The sequence below is a fragment of the Vigna radiata genome, chromosome 8 (assembly GCF_000741045.1).
Source record: "Vigna radiata var. radiata cultivar VC1973A chromosome 8, Vradiata_ver6, whole genome shotgun sequence".
Taxonomy (NCBI): domain Eukaryota; kingdom Viridiplantae; phylum Streptophyta; class Magnoliopsida; order Fabales; family Fabaceae; genus Vigna; species Vigna radiata.
Window position 1 is genome coordinate 7,609,711 of NC_028358.1, and position 21,275 is coordinate 7,630,985.

General features: G+C 31.8%; 2 protein-coding genes and 1 pseudogene across 2 annotated transcripts; 2 read left to right on the forward strand and 1 right to left on the reverse strand.

Moving 5' to 3' along the window:
• The first annotated feature begins 2,865 nt into the window (after positions 1 to 2,865).
• LOC106772780 (laccase-4) lies at positions 2,866 to 6,119 on the forward strand. Its single transcript, XM_014659365.2, has 6 exons — positions 2,866 to 3,046; positions 3,414 to 3,565; positions 4,011 to 4,255; positions 4,372 to 4,506; positions 4,634 to 5,566; positions 5,657 to 6,119. The coding sequence occupies exons 1-6, from the start codon at positions 2,960 to 2,962 to the stop codon at positions 5,785 to 5,787; spliced, it is 1,683 nt and encodes a 560-aa protein (XP_014514851.1). The 5' UTR covers positions 2,866 to 2,959; the 3' UTR covers positions 5,788 to 6,119.
• A 2,586-nt stretch (positions 6,120 to 8,705) lies between these two features.
• On the forward strand, positions 8,706 to 11,169 carry LOC106772653 (annotated as a pseudogene).
• A 7,408-nt stretch (positions 11,170 to 18,577) lies between these two features.
• On the reverse strand, positions 18,578 to 19,368 carry LOC106770167 (probable ubiquitin carboxyl-terminal hydrolase MINDY-4). The gene is made up of 2 exons (XM_014655988.1): positions 18,837 to 19,368; positions 18,578 to 18,795 (listed from the first exon to the last, which is right to left on the reverse strand). Exons 1-2 carry the CDS (start codon positions 19,366 to 19,368, stop codon positions 18,578 to 18,580), a joined length of 750 nt encoding a protein of 249 aa, XP_014511474.1.
• Between the last annotated feature and the right edge of the window lie 1,907 nt (positions 19,369 to 21,275).

Consider the following 21,275-nt stretch of genomic DNA (forward strand, 5'->3'; position numbering starts at 1 on the left):
TTACACAAGCCTACAACGTCATGAGGAACAAATTATGTAACAGAATGAATGAGATTATTTAGAGAACATGATATGTGATGTTGGTGAAGAAAATTTTGGAAGAATTCATTTATATAATTCTTTTAAGTCCGATTCAGAGGAAGAGTTGTATCCAAGATTTACTAACTTTACACAATTGTCAACAACTTTGAAACTGTTCAGTTTAAAAGTAAGGAATAGATGTAATGATAAAAGTTTCACAGAATTGTTGGAGTTGTTGAATAAGGTACTTCCAGAAAATAACACGTTACCTATCTATAATTACGAGGCGAAGAATTTCTTTGTCCAATGAGTTTTGAATACCAAATTATACATGCATGCCCCAACATGTGGTTTATCATAGTTTAAAAAAACTTGATAGAAATAGTGGTGATAAAGACAAAGATGATTAATTTGTAAGGTGGTGTGGTATTTGCCTATAATAACTTGATTGAAATGATTGTTTACCATTAACAAAGTTGTGAAGAACTTGAAATGGTACGTTGATGAAAGAAAGTGTGATAGTCTTCTTCGGCATTAAGTTGATTCTCCATAATGAAAGAAAATTGATGAAATATTTCCATAATTTGGTGTAGAGCCAATAATTTTAAGATTTGGACTTGCTATAAATGGTATGAATCCTTATGCAGATTTAAGTAGCAAACATAGTTCATGGTCAATTTTATTATTGATGATTTACAATTTATTTCCTTTGTTGTGTATGAAGAGAAAATATATGATGTTATTTATATGATATAAGGTCCTAGACAACTTGGAAATTACATTAATAAGTACTTGAAAGCATTGATTCGATGATTTGAAAATGGGAAAAAAACATTGATATGTTCAATTCATATTGTCTATAAACTTTTTGTTTGCATACAACATTATTTTGCACCATAAATGATTTTCTAGCATGTGAAAACTTGAGTGGTTATAGTGTTAAAAGTTATTTTGTTTGTTCCATTTGTGAAGAAAACACGAGTTATATTCAAGTGAAGCATGATAAGAAAAATATGTATACAAGACATCGAAAATTCATTCCATGTTAGAAACGTAAGTGTTACTTTTTTTTTATATCATCTACTTAGTCATACTAATATTAACCTATGTTTCTAATTTAATTAGAGTTGTGGGTAAGCCCAAGTACAACAAATTCTAGTATTATATCCAAAGGTCAGAACTCATTCATCTTAACGTTATTAAATTTCGCATGTCAATTTATAACCTTAATATGTGATTATTTTATTTGTCATGTTTAGTGTAACAAGAAGAAAGATTCACGAGAATGTGACTATTACATCATATCTTCGATAAAAAACAATCATTCAAACTACAATTAGATATGATTAGACAAAAGTATAATCATATCTACTTAGTCATACTAATATTTCAATTATATATATATATATATATATATATATATATATATATATATATATATATATATATATTATAAATCACATCAAACTTCAAAACATTAATATTCATAAATAATGAAGTTGTGTTATTTTTTCTGCGATTGAAGTATCTATCACCTATAATAAATGATATTATGAAAAAAATAAGACAAGAGTGGACAACTTATATACTAGAATGATGGTGTTAGGACCCACAATAGCATTAAGGCTTTGCTTGAAAACGGTCTAGGATAAGATTTTAATTATTAAAGTTTTATTTTTGTCTTAATAGTTTTAGTTTTGATAGCTTGAGTGTTAATAGTTACATTTTTATGTTAATGACTTTAGTTTTTATATATAATCTATGCTGATAAATTTTTTGAGTTATGCTGAAATATTTTCTACTCAAGTTATGGTAAATTGTAAATATAAATAATTTTTTTTTTAAAAGAGAGCATATTTGAAGTTTGTTAGTGTATTTAACAACCAAGAAATGTTACTCAATTTTAGTTTGAAATGATATCAATTGAACATCTATACCTATGGTAATTGAATATCTATACCTGTGGTAACCATAGTTAAAGGACATTAGACTTTCAAATAACCGATATTCTTAAATGTCTATTTTTTAATTTAATATCTCGAGATATAATGTCGGAATTACCTCTTACATGAAAAGTCAAAATATCATAAGTCAAAAACCATTTTTATGGTAGTAAATTAATATTGAAACTTAAATTAGGGGTGAACAGAAGCAACTATGGTATTAATGAGTAATTGCATTGTATTAGCAAGTTGTCACATTAAAAATTTACAAACATGAGCGGTAAGAATTGAAAAATCAAAATACATTAAACAATACAAGTTTAATCAATAATCTTAACTAAAAATATACGCATATTATTCTCAATAAATTATAAATTATTAAAAAATTTGTATTACAATTCTAATATCACTCAATGCTAGTTATAATTCACCAAATAAAAGAATGAAAACATTTCTGTTAAACTCTGCATAGCTTCAGGATTCAGACACTAGCGTGCAGCTGCAGATATACTAAGGCTGGTATTCAGCCCAAAATGACGAATGGTTTTGCGACAGTAACAAGTTTTCTGTATTTGGTTAACAACTTTTTAGCTTAATATTTTTAATTAATGGGACAAAAGAAAAAAAATATATTCGAACCTCAGAATACAACCAATCAACTAAATACCTCCAGGAGCTGTATTTATCAGAAAAAACTTCCAGAAGAACATACAAGGATTTCCATTGCAAAACTTTATGTGACATGCAAGAAATAATGAGTTAACATGATCTTCTCCTTTCTCTTTCCCTCTGAGCCAAAGCCTTAGTTTCCAAGTATATGCCTCCATCATTCACCTAAAAACCAAACAAGAAGAACCAGGAGGAAGCAATTTCAGCCTATATAAGGGTGCCTTAGAATGTCATGCATGAATGCACTAAGCACATAATAAGTTATAAGACAAATATAAGTTATTTAACGCAAGAGTCAGGAGCTAGGGCTGTGAAGACAGGACAAAATGGACTCCTGGGTTAGAATGTTGATTTTCATTGCTTGCATTGTTCCTCCTTTGGTTGAGTGCAAAGTGAGGCACTACAAATTCAATGTAAGTATGCCATTATAGTATTCTTTCCTGGCCTCGTAGGGGACATATGCGTGTGGTTTCATATTTTTTTACAGTGCTGGAGCTTAAACAACAATATAATATATATTCAAACCATGCATACAATTTATGCTTTATTCAGCTATTCCAATCAAAATATATAGCTTTTCTTATAACAAGTTCCTATCTAAATTTCACCTATTAGATGTGTGCATAAATTGATATCTGAGTAAATCTTAGCTAAAATTTTCACCTAATTTCAGTCATGCATGGAAGATAGACCTAAATTAGTCACTTGTTCCAACCACTGTATAATTTTACATCAGGCAAGTGGTGAAGGACTTATACTTTACTTTGGTAATGGGTGCAGGTGGTGCTTAAGAATACCACGAGACTATGTTCAAGCAAACCCATTGTCACCGTTAATGGGAAGTTCCCAGGACCCACTCTTTATGCCAGGGAAGATGATACAGTGCTGGTCAAAGTAAGAAACCTTGTCAACCACAATGTCACTATCCATTGGTGAGACTTCATTTTTTTTTATTGCTTCAATTTGGACGCAAGAAGTACTGTGCAGAAAAAAAAAAAAAAAAACTTTATGGTAAATGTCGGTATGGATTAGATACAATCATAACAAAGAAAACACAATGACAAGATTGAAAGAAAGAAACTATATTCAATTGGATGAAGATTTTATATCGATACAATGTCATATATACACGTATGGTTCTTCATGTATAGAACCTAAAAAATGGAATAACAGAAAACCTTTAGATAATTAAGTCTAATCACCATTTATAACATATGATAGAGTCTCTCTAAACTTAACACCACTAATACAGTCTTCTATACTATTCACTAAACTTATGATTTGAGAGTCAATCATCATAATAAATATACAAATTAACTTTAGCAATACTAAGCAAAATATTGAATGCTAACTGGAAGACTGTAACCATCTGGGCAGGCATGGTGTGAGACAAATAAGAACTGGTTGGGCTGATGGGCCTGCATATATCACACAATGCCCAATTCTTCCAGGACAATCATATGTGTACAACTTCACCCTTACAGGACAAAGAGGAACACTTCTTTGGCACGCTCATGTTAATTGGCTAAGGTCAACTCTCCATGGTGCCATAGTTATCTTGCCAAAGCTTGGTGTGCCATACCCTTTCCCCAAACCAAATAAAGAGTTGGTGATAATATTAGGTGAAATCAAATCTTTAGTCAGTGCCCTCCACTCATTTATATTTTCCTTCACTGATATTGATTAGTCCTCAACATAGCCACTTATAATTATAATTCATTATGGTGATAAACTGTAGGAGAATGGTGGAAATCTGATACCGAAGATGTTATCAATGAAGCTCTCAAGTCAGGATTAGCACCAAATGTCTCAGATGCTCACACCATTAATGGACTTCCAGGGACTGTGTCTGTGGCCAATTGTTCCACACAGGGTACATAAGTTGTGCTACTTTTCACTTCTATGATTTCTTAAATGTAGATATGGTTTTCATTTTTCCTCGAGTTTTAACTACAGTAATGCTTCATTTCCCTTCTTGGTTGAATATAAAATATAAGCAGATGTATACAAGCTTCCTGTGGAAAGTGGCAAGACCTACCTATTGAGAATCATCAACGCTGCACTCAATGAGGAGCTTTTTTTCAAAATTGCTGGCCATTTACTCACTGTGGTTGAAGTTGATGCCTCATATGTAAAACCTTTCAAGACTGACACTATTTTAGTGGCCCCTGGCCAAACTACCAATGCCCTTTTAACCACTGACCAAAATTCTGGTAAATACACAATTGTAGCCTCTACTTTCATGGATTCTCCAGTGGTAGCTGTGGATAATTTGACTGCTACAGCCACCTTGCACTATACTGGAACTCTTGCCACCACTCCTACAGTTCTCATCACACCTCCTCCAAGGAATGCCACACAAGTTGCTAACAATTTCACCAAGGCTCTAAAAAGCCTTAATTCCAAGAAATACCCAGCAAATGTTCCATTAACAGTTGACCACTCACTTCTCTTCACTGTTGGTTTGGGGATTAACCCTTGTCCATCTTGCAAAGCTGGAAATGGGAGTAGAGTGGTGGCTGCTGTCAATAATGTGACATTTGTGATGCCAACCACTGCATTGCTTCAAGCACATTACTTCAACACTCAGGGGGTGTTCACCACTGATTTCCCCGGAAACCCTCCTCAAGTTTACAACTATACAGCAACTCCGGCGGCTGCGAGTTCCCAGACCACAAATGGCACAAAGGTTTACAGGCTACCATTCAACTCCACAGTTCAGGTTGTTTTGCAGGATACTGGAGTCATTGCTCCCGAGAGCCACCCAATTCATCTTCATGGGTTCAATTTCTTTGTTGTTGGCTCAGGTGTAGGAAACTATGATCCCAAAACAGATGCTGGTAACTTTAACCTTGTAGATCCTGTTGAGAGGAACACAATTGGAGTGCCAACTGGAGGATGGGTTGCTTTCAGATTCAGAGCAGATAATCCAGGTAAAAAGTCTTAGTGAATAATAATGATGTCAAAACCATGCAGTGCTAATCTGTTGATATTAACTTGAACTAGTTTCATATATTTGACAGGAGTGTGGTTCTTGCACTGCCATTTCGAGGTACATACAACATGGGGGTTAAAGATGGCATTCTTGGTGGACAATGGGAAAGGTCCTAATGAATCATTGATACCCCCACCAAATGATCTTCCAAAATGTTGAGACTTTCGGCCATCAATAGAATAGCACAGAAACAGGAGAAGGCCTTCCTATGCAGAAAGAAGCTTTGGAAGGATACAGAGAAGCCAGGCAAAGGAAGACAATGAAAAGGGAGGGTGGTTTTTTAATAAGATGTTGTCCCAATTGCTTTTTGAGTTAATGGGAGTGTTTCTTCACACTCGTTCTGTAAATTGGAGCCAGCATTTTGGTTTTCTTTGCACATACACTTTTTTTCTTTATTTTTTGTTAAAGCTGTGCAGATCTTATGTATTGCATACTTCGTTTACTGATTGAAATAAAAGTATTAAGCCTTTCATTCATTGAAGGGTTCGTTAGCATCTCTGAACTGTTACCTTTAAGAAGATATGTTGATATAAAAACTCAAACTGATAGTTGTAGCAGAACAAATTCCAATGTTATAGACTAACTTCATTAATTTTATTAGTTTAGTGACTGCAATATTGGAATGTAGCTTAGTCAATAGTCACATGTGAATTATTTCTATTATACATCCCTAAAGTTCTATGATAATAAAATGGTTCAGTAAAATCTTAATTAAAGATTTCAGCGCTGGATTGTTCAGAATTGATAAAAATAATTGGAGTGTGAAAGTAATTCAGTTGAGTCCGTTAAGTAAAAATTTCAAAGTTAAACATCATAGCATGAAAATTCATAAATCTATTTCCTTAAGCTTTTGAAATCCATGTATTAAACTAATTTCACATATAATATCTTCCTAATAAAATAAAATAAAAAAAAAAAACCAACAAGATTGGTTATACAGCTAATGGTCACAGGTTTAGTCTTTTAGTGGAATGTCTGAATCTCTACTCCATCTGGTAGATCATGGGATGAGATGACTAGTCTATTATGTAAATTTGCTAAAGAAAATGATACTATTTTCGACGTGGGTTTGTGAATCCTTTTGTTTTATATATTGTCTACTTCACTCATCATCAAGGAGAAACTCTTAGCTCTTGAATTCTTCACGCATGTATATTTTTTATATTTGTTCAGTTTATGTGGTGCCAAACCTTTGGTACTTGGTCGTTTACATGACCTTCAGGAATTTTCCTTTTTTTTTTATGTCCTTCAATGACACTATTCGCAGCGTGACCCCAAACATGTTAACACATTTATTGACAAATTCAGCCTCCAAATGGTCGACCTCTGAATACTCTACTGCAATTTCACTTGTGTTTTATTGAAGAAAGATACTCTACTGATGTAACTCTTTCCTAATCGATATGATTCCTTCTTTATAATAAATTGTAAGAAAATTATTAAATCAAAAATAATTAATCGATATGCATGTGGGGTTTAGCTAGAAAAACTCAAATTTATTAATGAGGAGAAAGAAGAAGCTTTAGAGAAAGAAGCAGGCACAGTTTGGACATCTAAGGTAGTCTAAAGAGCATAAAGATTATAAAAGAAAGGGTTTTGTGATTGTCATAGTTTTGTTCATAAGAAAATTATTGGGAAGTGTGGTAGTGGTGTACAAGTGTAAACCATGAACAACGAGATTGCCATGTTGTGGTTAGGATCATCCATGGAAATTATGTAACACGATTAGGTCGACACTCGAACCTTTTTTTACTATTTTCTTTTGTACTTTGATGTTCTTCTAAAATATTCTTAATTATGTCTCTCTTTTCCCTCTCACATATTTTCTTCCTAGTATTTATTTCACATTAGTTTAATTTCATTTAAACATTAAGGAATTTTATACATATTGGCATTACTTACTGCTCTATTTTTGTGTTCAGAAAAGGGAAAGGAAATTGCAATTCATTTTTTTTTCTTTAGTCTTTTGATTTTCTATAATTCATTTTAACTAATATGTCAAAGGTCGAACATCCTCGGATTCAATCAAATACACACTTCATTCTCTACAAAATAATTTACACTTTATAGTGAGAAAAAAAAAAGTGGCAAAAATAATCTCATTTTACCTTTTATACATAAGGGTGACAAAAATAAGACAAGATGAACTGGTCTGCCATGACTACACCAAATCGTACTAGAGAATAGACTTGTGAGCCAACTCATCCAAATTTTTAAAATTTGTATTTTTTTATAATTTGTATTTTTAAAATTTGTATTTGTGTGTGTTATATACATATTAAAACTATTCATAGTGGAAAAGTCTTTAAAAATTAAATTTCAAATCTTGATTAAAGTATTTTATATTAGTTTTATGTATTAGAATAGTTAAATTAAACACTATTCAAAATCATCAAAAAATTGCTAAACACTAGTTAAGTTAATTAAATTAAAATCAAATCATAAATTATATTCATTACAAACGTAATAACAACAGATTAAATTATTAATTTACATTGAAAGGATAAAATGATACAAGAAACTCAATTATTATAAAAAAGATTCTTAAATGAAATAGAATTATAAGAAAAACTGACTAAGAAAACATATTTAATGCTCGTAAAATCACAACCACTTAATCAATATTTGTAAAGAACCATTAGTTTCAATCCTTAAATGCCATCTTACTTTCTCTCCTTAAAAGTCTCCAAAGAAAAAAAAAATGCGTTTTACCTTCTTTTTTTTGCTTTCGTTAAAACGTGATTTTAGTCTTAAAACTTTTGAATAAATCTAATTAATAGGATTTTTAACATTTTAAAATTCTTCTAAATTTTTATTAAGAAGTGTTCTTACTCAATTATTATTGGCAATTTTTAACTATTACAAATGGCATATACTTGTATAATTTTAGCTTGGTTAAAATTCATAGAAAAATCATTTTAACTTAATAGTTATAATTTTACACTGTAAAAGGCAAATCAGATTAAAAAATGTATACCAAAATGCTAAATGAAATAGTTTTTATTTAAAGAGGGGGGAAAAATCCTACGAACAGAAAAAATAGTTGCGTAAATAGCATAAAGAAAAAATGAACAGTGGGTCATGGTTGCTCTGATTTCTCCATTGTCAATGGGTTGATGAGTTGACAAGGACAGCTTCATCGTCTCACTCAAAACCCAAAGCAAAGATTGTTAGTGAGTCACTGTCAGCTTATTAGTCTCACTCTCAGCCCCCACAAACATCCTCTGCACCAATCACAACTCAACCCTTTTGACTATCTCTCTCCTCTTCTCTGTTCCATAGATCGCTGTCTTTCAATCACTTCACACATTTCTCTTCACTCCTTCTACCACTCTCTGCACTGCACACACCTCACACCCATTTATATTTCTCTTCAAATCTCTACCTTTTTGCTTTTCCCAGTTGCCCCCTCTTTACTGTTTTTGCTTCTACCAAAGATTCTACCACCAATACTCCAATACTACTTAGATACGTGTATCTTCTATGCACTTCACAGCCCTACCAATTATTGAGTGTCACTCTATAATTTTCATATGGCTTTAGCCTTTTCTTTTCTCCTTTCGTTGCTATGCTGATTGTTTCCTCTTCTCTTAGATCTGAACAGTTTCTTCTGGGTTTATGCTTTGCCCCTCATTGATTCTCTTCAGTTTTCGAACAAAGTCTCTTTCGATTTGGATTCCTTTGTCCAATATAACTTCCTATCCTGTGCATTCCTATCTCGGGTATCTCTCTCTCTTTGAACTTTTCTGAGAGAGAGAGAGAGAGAATTTATTTCAAAATTTGTTGTTTTGACTTGCTTGCTATGTTCAATTGTTAGTGAGATCATGAATAGGGCAATTGAAGTACTGTCTCCAGCCTCCTATCTCCAAAATTCCAACTGGTTGTTCCAGGAAAGCAAGGGAGGAGGATGGACTGCGGAAGAGAACAAGCTGTTTGAGAATGCTTTGGCTTACTATGATAAGGACACTCCTGATAGATGGATGAGGGTGGCAGCCATGATTCCTGGAAAAACTGTTGGTGATGTGATCCAACAGTACAGAGAGCTTGAAGAAGATGTGAGTGTCATTGAAGCAGGTTTGATTCCAGTTCCTGGCTATACTACCAGTTCTTTCACATTGGAGTGGGTTAACAGTCAAAGCTATGACGAGTTCAAGCACTTTTGTACCGTTGGTGGGAAAAGGGGTGCATCCACTAGGCCATCTGAGCAGGAAAGGAAGAAAGGAGTGCCATGGACTGAAGAAGAGCACAGGTATATGACTCCATCTCATCACCTTCTTTTGGTGTGTGTCATGCCTTTACCAGTGATCCCAATTTAGATCATGTTCAAATTTATGGTTGATTAATCGTCGCTTAGCTAGGATATGCTAAAATGCTTTCTAGTTAAGTTGTTTATGTAATTTTTTAAAAGGGATATGCCACTGCGATTTTGTTTTCAATTTCAAGGTTTTTGAGGTCTTTGGGACTACAATTATGGCCACATCAGATGCATTCATCTGTTCTTCCCTATCAACTGCATTTATCTGTACGTTCCTGTCAACTGGTTATCTTAAATACCATCAAGAATTGTAACAAAACAGTAACTGCTGTATAAAAAAGACTTGCTTATAGGTTAGCTTAGGATGTTTGATTTATGTGTTTGTTTGTTTGAGTGTTTATAAGTATCTGCCTGATTTCTATGTTATTTTTCCCATGGAAAATGTTTCTCTTGTTGGTTTTTTGCATTTGCATATCTGCCTCGTGTTCAGGGTTTGTGCTATTTGCCTGCTCTGAAATCTTTGGTTATTGAAAAAAACACAGGCAATTTCTGCTTGGTCTGAAGAAGTATGGTAAAGGGGATTGGAGAAACATTTCAAGGAACTTTGTAACCACAAGGACACCTACCCAGGTTGCAAGTCATGCTCAGAAGTACTTCATCAGGCAGCTTACAGGGGGGAAGGACAAGAGGAGATCCAGTATCCATGACATCACAATGGTCAATCTCCAAGAAACAAAATCTCCTTCATCAGACACTACCAGGCCTTCTTCACCTCTACAGAATCAGAAATTGTCTAGCATGGTTAAGCAGGAATATGATTGGAAATCGCCATGTGATGACATGCCTTTTGTTTTCAATTCAACAAATGCAAACATGTTCATGGCAGCACCACTGCATGGGATTTCTTCATATGAATCTAGACCACAGGAGCATAATATACTTAGACAATCCCCATGGATGCCAGTTTTCACCTTGTGATACCAGTGTGCAAATGCAATTGATGCAACGTCAATGATCTGTGCATCTCATTCAGGGTTTAGAGTTTTGAAGGTACTGAAAGTTTGAATTTGAACCCTTTTCAGCGATGTTGGATTGCTTCATAGATAGTTTGTGTGAATATGTTGAGGAGGGACTGGAGTTAGTCCTTAGTAACTAGAATGTATGTAGAGATTAGTTGGAATCTTGTTCTGATATTAAGATTCTGAAACTAGTCTGTCTGAGGAGTTGAGTTTGGTGATGTGTAATATGATCTTCAGATTACATGTTTGGTAATTTGATTGTAGCTAGATGGAAAGCTTGAGTGAGCTTTCATCTGATGTTCATCTTCCCATAGAGGCAAGAGTTCTCTGCAGATTGCCCTGAGGAAGAGCAGTTATCTCTTACCTTTTTGAAAGATGCTTCAAATAAATATTGAGTTCCAAGTTTCCATAAAGAATTAAATAAAAGCATCAATCATGTTGATGCACTAATGGTGTAATATAAAGCAATTTGGAGTGTTAGTTTTTATTAGCTTAAACAGGATTGTATCTAAAGCCATAAAGTATGATTATAGCAGAGCTTTTTGAAATGTGGTGAGGAATTGGACAGAACTTTGGTCCTGGTGTACCAAAAAGAATGTGATCAATCATAAAGCATTTGATATGAAACATAATGTCTTGGAACCATTAGTTGTACAAGTTGGTGGACATTAAGATCTAGGGTGAAAGTCGAGAATTGTGCAATAGTTTATTGTTGAATGTGCTTCCCCTAATTAAAGTCCACGAGTTACTTTTGAATAATTATATGGTGATATTGCTGACAATAGGTGTATTGATCTTACGTGGAGAATGAGTATTGATAGTGAAGATTGAAGGAGAATTGTAGTGGGCAGAGTTAATTATCATAGGGAGGAATTGTTCAGTCACATGCTTTCTTTTTAGGCAAGTGGAAGCAGTTGATTTGAGCACTAGGCCATGTCATCATATGCTTGCTCCAGAATTGCTTAGTCACGCTGCATTTCTTCATAGTGATACATAAATGTACTCTTGTGCTTTTCATGATTCCGTCCAAGAAAAGTTCCTTCAAGGTACTTTTCTCTCGGATATATAAATCTGCACTTGTTTCGAATTTTAAATTATCATTTATTTTACAACTTAACATGCATTAATTAAGATCTTCAAAGTCTTTCTTAAAACAAACACTATTTTGGTTCAAAATAGTTTTTGACTTTCACCACTCATTTTCCCTTTCTCCATCTTTTCTCCACCACCCTTCCACTACCATTTTTCTATTTCTCTTCTTTTAGGGTTTCTGTACCCATCACAATTTAACCCTCTATATCTATTTCTATTCTTATTTCATCCTTCTACCTTAAGCTCCATTCACTTTTTTTCTTTCTTTTCAAATTCCTTCTATTTTTGGGTTTTATTACTAATACGAGTAATGAGTTCAAATAATGAAATTGAAAGAAAATGTTTAGTGAGAAGACTGCATGGCTAAGGATCTTCATCTATTTGCATAGAATGCTAATAATAAATCGATAAATATGGAAGATGTCATACTTGAAAGATAATTTTCAATATTTTTAAATAAAATTAAAACTAAATTGAAAAAAAAAATCATATTGCTTAAACTCCTTAAATATTAAGCAATAGAAAAAAAAATTATTTTAGTTTATAAAAGAACTTATTTAATATTTTTTTTTCTTCCAATAAATATTTATAGAAAAGCTTTTTGAAAAAAAAAAAGAAAATGTTCACAATTACTCTATTAACATTCTTAATAACAATTACTCGGTTCACATTGTTATTTGATAACACAGACTAAATATCACAATAGTAAAAAAATTCAAGAATTTTGACCCGCAAAATTTCTATCAACAACTAGAAAAAAAAAACTCTAAAAAGGCTTAGGATAAAAAAAAATAATAAACTTTTTACTTTATTTCTTTCATAATGAAAATATACATTAAAGAATTACAATCGAAACAAAACTTGAAAAGCACCAATAGCACCTAAAATATAATTTGTAAGGTATGTTAAGCAATTAAAAATTACAAAGTTTTATAATAATTATTATAAAACAAGTATTAAAATGGTTTTAAATTAATTGAATTCATAAATAAATCTGCACTAAACTTTTTCAGTAAACATGGTGGTTTGAGATAAATATATGGTGTTTGGGTGGTAAAATAATATAAAAAATAAGTTGACTATTATTGATGTTGATATGGGTTTGCGACTGAATCTTGACCGTAGATGAAAGCAAAGGCCAGAAATTTGAGCATCAAATGCTTGTTTGTTCAGACTTTTCACTTTGTTGTGTTTGAGAGCATCTGAAATTTTCTTTTTATTCTTGCTTCTTGTCTCTTTGGGTATCGTGATTTTATATTTTACTTTACTTTATAATCTTGAGTGCATGACCCTGTTTTCGTATTTGCCACTTAGCTTTGACTTGTTTCCTCTCCATTAATCAATACTTAATTCATTGCAAATTAAACCATGGGATCATCTTCTTAAACAAATTCCAAATCTCATTCTCTTTATATTAATTGGAACCTTATACCTTTCGATTCTGTTCATCAATCACTGCCAAATTGTGGGTTAGGAACACCTTTATATTTGTGCTTTAGGCCCCAATTATATGCTCAGATTTTATTAAAAAAAATTCAAATTGTAATTAACCATGTAAGATATGTTTACAAAAATGAACATTTTTATATACATTGTTTAAGAAAAATAATAAGAAAATTTGATTTTTTTTATTAAAATTAATTTGGAGTGAATATTTCGTTTTTAGTATGATAAAAAAATTACAGTTTTAATGAAAAAAATTAATTAGTATGAAAGGGTTCTTTTTCTTCTTTGTTTTTTTTTTTTGTAAATTTAAAATCATTTTAATTTTTTTCATATTAACATTAATTTTTCTAATTTGTTAATTACTAGATACTAAACACATATTTACTTGAATCATTAACAAAATTAATAAAATTAAAGTTTTTTTTACTAAGACAAACTTTTCTTGTTATACTAAAAAAAAGTATATTAATACTTATTACATTGAATCATCTACTTACCATTTTAACTTAAACATAAAATAACTTTAATTTATAGAAGAATTAAACTTTTAGTTTATTTGTTCTTATTTAGAAACTCTTTTAGTTTCTCCAAATATATTTATAATTCTTTGAGTTCTTATAATGTTGTTCTTGATATTATGTAGTTTAATGATAAAAAAGTATTGTACAATGTGGATTCAAACAACATAAAGAAACAAGAAGTAGAGTGAGATATTGAAACGAAAATATTATGACATATTCATCTTTTAGTGAAGGAAATGAGAAATTTTTAATTATGAAGGACTTAAACCTAATTATTAGAATGAGAATTAGAAAGAAATTAGGGTAGGTCACTCTTTCTTTATCCTTAAGGTGCTTAGGTATATTAGGATTAATAGATCAAAGTTATATATAATATTGAATCTCACTGAATTTAATTTTATTGACAAAATAAATTTAATCTAATTTAAATTGAATTAAAGAAATATCTAAATTTAATTGATTTAATTAAAATGGATACATATTTTAACCGAGATTTATTCTAACTAGACTGAATAAATTTAGATTATAGACGGATATTTCAAAACCCTATCTATATCATACTTATCCTAAGGAGAAGATGTACATAAATCCATAACAAGATGAAAAGGATGTTGGTCCAATGATTTTTTTGGGGCCATGGACATGGTGTACATGGTTTCAACAAGGAACAAATTAACTTCACAGTAGATGTATTTTAGTAGCAAGCATTTGTTATATAATGCATTGCTTACATAGGAAAGGAGTGTAGTGACATCATCTGAGTCGATTTTAACGGTGAGGGACATCCTTTGAGTTTATCTTGATAGTGAATGTTTGTTCACTAACTTTTCATAATGTTCAAACATGGTCTTAGCTTGGGATCTCATCACCCAACATCAATGGTTGGGGTTGACATCACCTAATGCATACTATCATTCTCTCCTTCTAAAGTCATTTAGCTTATAATAATTAGATTTGCGAAAAAGAATTCTTTTGAATATGTTGACTGTAATTAATTGATCACTTTTAATAATTATATATTTTTATTTAAAGAAATATTATTCTATTAAAAAGTATTGTCTTGGTTTTGGTTGGGTTAAACCAAATAACTTGAGTTTTAGGATATAAGTGTCTAATACTTTCTCTTTTTCTCTTGCTATATTGTCTATTTATAAAAAAAATTACTGATTCTGATTTTTGAATTTGTTAATTCTTAAAGCAGAATATATTATTTTTTATTTTTCTTAAAACTGATCAAAATGATTTAGTAATTAATAGAGGTTCAACCTTGTTAACAAAAACTTATTTAGTGATTAATTGGATCGGAAGTGGGTTGGAGGAATTATTTTAACACCTCTAATACTAATGTTTAATCTAGTTGTGTTTGCTTTAAAATTTTCATTTTTTAATAAAAATAAGTAGATTTTTTTGTGTGTTTATATTACTTATTTTAAAAATAAGTGATTTTTATTTTTTTTTAAATCTTAAATTTAGTATATAATATGTTAAAAAAACATCTATAAATTTCTTTAGTATTAAGGAATATCAAAGTCACAAATGGTGTGTCGTTTCACGTATTTGTTAATAAAGTTTCTGAATGATAGTTGGATAAATGACTTAATTGACTAAATTTAATTTTAAAAATTTATTTGGTTTTTTAATTTCAAATATTACTTAACATTATACATTTTTAAAGAACTAAAAGGAGTGTTTACTGACATAAAAGTGTTCCATCAACTCGTGCTAAATATATAACAAGTGAGTATAATAAAAAAACTTTTATTACATGTGTTTTCTTCAATCATTAACTATTGATATAATAAACCTTTTCATTAGCAGTGTTAAATTATAATTGATGTTTACAATCATTCTCAACTAAAGAAATTGATATTATTGCCATGATGCATGATAAAAAAAAAAAAAAAACAAATCTTTTGACTGCCATGAAAAAAAGTATTAAGCTAATATTATAATAAAGAGTGATGACATGTTTAAAAAATAAAGGTTGTCTTGCATATATAATATTGTGTCTTTTTCATGTTTGGTGATATTTCCCGAAATACTACAATTGGAGGTTTGAAAAATAGATAAAAATAGAAAAAAAAAATATCACTGTAGGCATAGAATTATTGATTTGTTGGTGCTTTTGTTATTGGTGTTACTAATTGTAGGCACTAAAATTTGTGTTGCTTTTGCAAACTTTGGTAAAGGCACAATACTCGTCACTATCTTCCACCTACAGTTTTGGTCCCACCCACTAAAACCAAAACCCTATCAAGAAATAATAATGCCAATTAAAAAGTTTCACCATCATAAATAACAAAATTCCTTCTTCAAGAGTATTTCTATTCAAAAAGTTATACATTCAATCATAATATAAATTAAGACGTGATCTTGCAAGATTCTTTCATTTAAAATATACTGAAATGATATTAAAAATAAATTAAAATTCTAAATGATAGAAATGAAAATTATTGTTTTCTATTTTGAAAATATAATATAAATTTATGACAATAAATAAATATTAATAAAAATATGAGTCTTATATAATGAAACTCACTCAAATTAAATTACAATGTCATTCTTAATATGTTTTGACAAGGCAAGTACATATAAGTTATTTCATCTATTTGAATTAATGATTACCATTAATTGGTTAATTTATATATGAATGAACAAAATTATTTTATTTTTTATTTAATTAAATTTCAAGTCTCTTATAAAATTGGACATTTTTAATTGAAATTTTGTTAATTTGTTTTTTTTTGTTTATTAATTATATAAAATTTTGTTTTTTTCTCAATTAAGTATGCGTAATTTATTTTTTTTATAAGTGGGTGTTATGATGTTATCTTATGTGTGATTTTGATTACTCGTCTTTACATATTAAGAAATATGAGATTTAGTATATATTTCATGTGATCATATAGAATGATCAATAAATCTACTCTTATTATCTAATACATATTTAATGAGAGCAAAAAGTCATTTTTTATTTTACATAAGTGTAATATCATTCTTTTATTAACTACATAAATTCATATAATTTAACAAAATAACAATCACGTCATTCGAGTAATGAAAAATTAAATAACAGGAACTCATTTGAAAAAAAAAATTAAATACTCAAAAAAACAAGAAAATTTTAAAAGATTGAATTAAAAATATTTAAATTTACAAGAAACTTGAAACTTAATTAAGTCTTTGTGTTTTAATTCTCTTATAAAATTACTTAGAAAAATGTTTGTATAAAGATATCTTAAATGAAAAGTGAGGTTGATGGGATTGTCTAAGATGGATGCCACTCTAGAGAGCAGTATAGAAACTTGAACAAAGCAGTGTTGTTGAGGAGACAATATTTCTTGTAAACTATGCTGCATAAAAGAAAAAGAATTATAATAATGCACTTGGGTTCTTTTTTATCGATTGTTGGGGAACAGCACGACATGCTAAAAGCTGATATGGTGGTATGAGTTGTTCTCTGTTTTATTTGCGTAGGCGATATGATTATATGCCTGAAATTCCTTTTCTGTCTTCCTTTTCATGCTGCAATAGCTTCATTTCAAATTACAATATGTCACTAATATATTATTACAGCGCTTAACAATGACCATCTTTCCTAGGGTTTATTAATAAGAAGAAAACGCTTCTGAATTATTACATAAGACATTTTGCTAAAAGTTTGGTCACTGATCTGCTACAATACTTTTAATTTACTAGCCTTAAAGATTTCTCCTTAAATTTTTTGTATAGACATCTTGAGTTTCTCCTTCCAACAACTTCAAAAGAAACAAATCTTTCTGAGTCAAAACTACTTCACATTGCAGCACGATGCTTTTGGCTTTCGTAGTAAGCTCGCTCATCTACTTTTGATGGAAAATAACCCTAGACTTGAGGCTGATCAGAATTACAACCTTCATACACTAACTTTTGCCGATAAATCATTCATTCACAGCATAATATTTTTAACTGAAAGCTTAAACTTTTATAACATTGCTGTGAAATGTTTCTATTAAATTGGCTCGAACAAGCTTCTCTTAGCGGAACTTGCATCTAACTCCCTTAGGATCTTCAACATCTCTATCTTCACGACGGGAACATTGAACTTGAATCTCAACTAGAATAGACTCTGAACAGCTCTAATATCATAATGGGTAGTAAAATATTAGTTTTTTTTTTAACAAATATTAGATGTTAGTAAAAAGTTAGGTTTAATATATCGGCAGGTCCTTATTTTCGTCCTGAATCTTAATTACGTCCCTTTCTTTTTCTAAATCTCAATTGGATCCTTATTTTTGTAAAATTGAAGCAATTAAAGGCCTACTATTAAATTAGACAAACGACCGTTTCATTAATCTGACGTGACATTAAAATTGAATTTTGTATTAAAAATTTGGATTGCACAAGTGTAAATTCATATTTAAAAAAGGACAAAATGAGCAAAATCTAAAAATTTAAGTGCAGCCCCTCTACTGAATTCAATCTTCCATTGGTTCCATATCTTCCACCAAGCCAAATACCAACTCAAAATCTCAAAATTACAACACATTGTATTCAGTTCATACTTGCTTCACTGCTAAAAAAACCTAGAATTCCCATCATCAAATTTTCAAAAAAAGAAAATGAAAGATACAAATTCAAAAGTGATTCTCCTCCACGAATTTATTCAGATCAATGACAGATTCAATAGAAAGACCTTGAAGTGATTTTACAATAACCTCATCCTCTGAAATCCCTTCAAAATGTGGAATGTCGTTCTCTGGAAAGCTCAAAGTTGCAATCACAGCCCTTATATTACTTCCACATGAAAATAAAATTTCAGCCATACTTCTTACGAGGGCCCTTACTTTTACACCTTCAGTGAGTGAAGAAAATTATAAGATGGAACAAACAAACTTTTAAATGATGCACCCAGACCCTTCTGTGGCAGGCGTGGTACATCTTTCAACTCACCACTGAAGAAAATGATGTGTTTAAGTACAAATGCTTGTATAGCTGCCAAAATGCCACAGGGACCACCTTCATGCTGCACTAGGCCCATTGATGTTACAAGATCAGAGTTAAACCGTATTTCCTGGTTGCTCCACTGTGCAAGAATCCGTTTAGAGACTTCATTTCCAAACACCATAGAAAACAATTGATTTGCTTCTTCCACTGAAAGTTCCTTACTCAAATTCACACTCTTCAAACGCAACTCCTCTCTCCTCCCCAATTCACCACTTTTCTTCCCCAGTGGCAATGATGATGGCAAAACCCTCACCGCTGTCACTATCCGCTTCTCCACCACCGCCACCATGAGCTCCCTCCGTCGGGTCTTAGACCCTGGCGAATCTTCCGACAATTCTGAAACTGCCCCGACGGCGGCATCCTGCGGCTTGCTGCGCTTCGTCTCCGACGTAGCGCGCTGCATGCTCATTCGAATCGCCATTTGCAAATTTTCAAAAAAAGAAAATGACAAGTGAAAGATTCAAAAGAAAACCAAGAAGAGTCGCGAAACCTTGATGCAAATGATGTTGGGTTCATCACTAAGAAGGGATTTTAGGGTTTTGAAGAAGAAAAAGGGTTTCTTCCTCTTCGCGCTTCTAGTGGAAGAAGAAAAGAAGAAAAGTGATTTGTCCTTTTTGTCCTTGAATATCTCTAAATTGAACTTTGCTTAATCCATTTTTTAATATAAAATTTAATTCAAACTCATTTTTAATGCCACGTCAGATTAATGAATATATTGACCATACACGTAGGTTAAACTTAAACGGCCGTTTGTTTAATTTAACGGTAGGCCTTTAATTGCTTCAGTTTTACAAAAAATAAGGATCCAATTGAGATTTCGAAAAAGAAAGGGACATAATTGAGATTCAGGACGAAAATAGGGACCTACCGAGATATTAAACCAAAAAGTTAAGGAAAAGAGTCGAATCCAAAACTTCTCTTAGTGTTCCTTTTAAATTCTTTGATAACAGTGCTCGGTTTATTTACTTTCTACACCGTCCGGTGTCATTAATTGAAACCACTCGGTTGTGTTGTGAAGATAATAGTATACCGCTCGGTTTATTGACCTGCTCTTTCTATTAGTGTCCTTCCCTATATATTTTTCCCCTTTGTACTTCTTTCAATCAATCAATATACTTTTCCCTTTTTCTCTGGCTTCACTTTTCTCTCCTTCCCCCCTTTTTGGCTTTCTTCTTCGTTACTGCGCCATTATTCTATAATGGTATCAAGAGCAAATCTTGTTATTTCTGAGTTTTCGCACTCCTTTTTTTCTTCAATGGCTTCCACTATAACCACTGAAACCAATCTCCAAACTCAAGATTTTACCCATTCATACCTTTATCTTCACCCGAATCAAAACCCCGCCATATCCCTCGTCTCACCTGTTCTCAACACCACAAACTATCATTCATGGAGCAGATCCTTCGTTACAGCTCTTTCTGCAAAGAACAAGGTGGCGTTCGTTCTTGGATCCATAATTCGACCTGTAAAGACTGATGCTACATTTCCCTCTTGGTTCCGCTGCAATAGCATGGTGGTTTCATGGCTCTTGCATTCTGTCTCTCCCTCTATCTGTGAAAGCATCATTTGGATGGACAATGCCATTGACATATGGAATGACCTGAAGAACCGCTTTGCCCAAGGCGACCTTGCCAGAATTTCCACATTACAAATGGAAGCCACCACCTTGTCCCAAGGCGAGCTCTTTGTCACCGAATTCTTTACCAAACTGAGAGTCATTTGGGATGAACTTGACAGTTTCTGCCCAAACCCCATTTGTATCTGTAAGTCCAAATGTTCTTGCACTAAGATCATGCAATGCAACTTCTCCGAGGTTTGAATACTTACTATACTAATATACAATCCCATATTCTTCTTCTTTACCCTCTTCCTCCAATTTCCAAATTTTTTTCTCTTGTTATTCAACAAGAACGTTAATGAATGACTGATCATGTTACTGCTACCGTGAAAACTACTTCATTTTCTAATTTCCCCTCTCAACTGCATGATTCTACTACTATTACTTGTACCTACTGCAATCGGGTTGGTTATCAAGAAAACACCTGCTTAAAAAAACATGGTTTTCCTAGCCAAGATCTCTGGAATGCCAAAACCACAAACAACAACAATCGAAAGATCTGCACATATTGTCATAAAATTGGGCATACCATAGACGTGCGTTTCAAGAAACATGGATATCCTCCTGGTCATAAGCTTTTTGACAACAAGCTAGGCCAGATTCATAATGTTGTTTCATCCACTCATGGTGATAGTCAACTGAATGGCGTAGATCAAGAACGCTCTTCTACCGAAATCATTCAAATAACACCCTAACAATATCAAATTCTT

Bases quoted from the DNA above. Each gene is read 5' to 3' on its own strand.
- LOC106770167 (XM_014655988.1), bottom strand. From the start codon at position 19,368: ATGGCGATTCGAATGAGCATGCAGCGCGCTACGTCGGAGACGAAGCGC. The intron at 18,796-18,836 runs GTTTGTTTGTTC...CACTCACTGAAG, and splicing joins TCTGGGTGCATCATTTAAAA to GTGTAAAAGTAAGGGCCCTC.
- LOC106772780 (XM_014659365.2), top strand. From the start codon at position 2,960: ATGGACTCCTGGGTTAGAATGTTGATTTTCATTGCTTGCATTGTTCCT. The intron at 3,566-4,010 runs GTGAGACTTCAT...CCATCTGGGCAG, and splicing joins CACAATGTCACTATCCATTG to GCATGGTGTGAGACAAATAA. The intron at 4,256-4,371 runs GTGAAATCAAAT...GATAAACTGTAG, and splicing joins AGAGTTGGTGATAATATTAG to GAGAATGGTGGAAATCTGAT.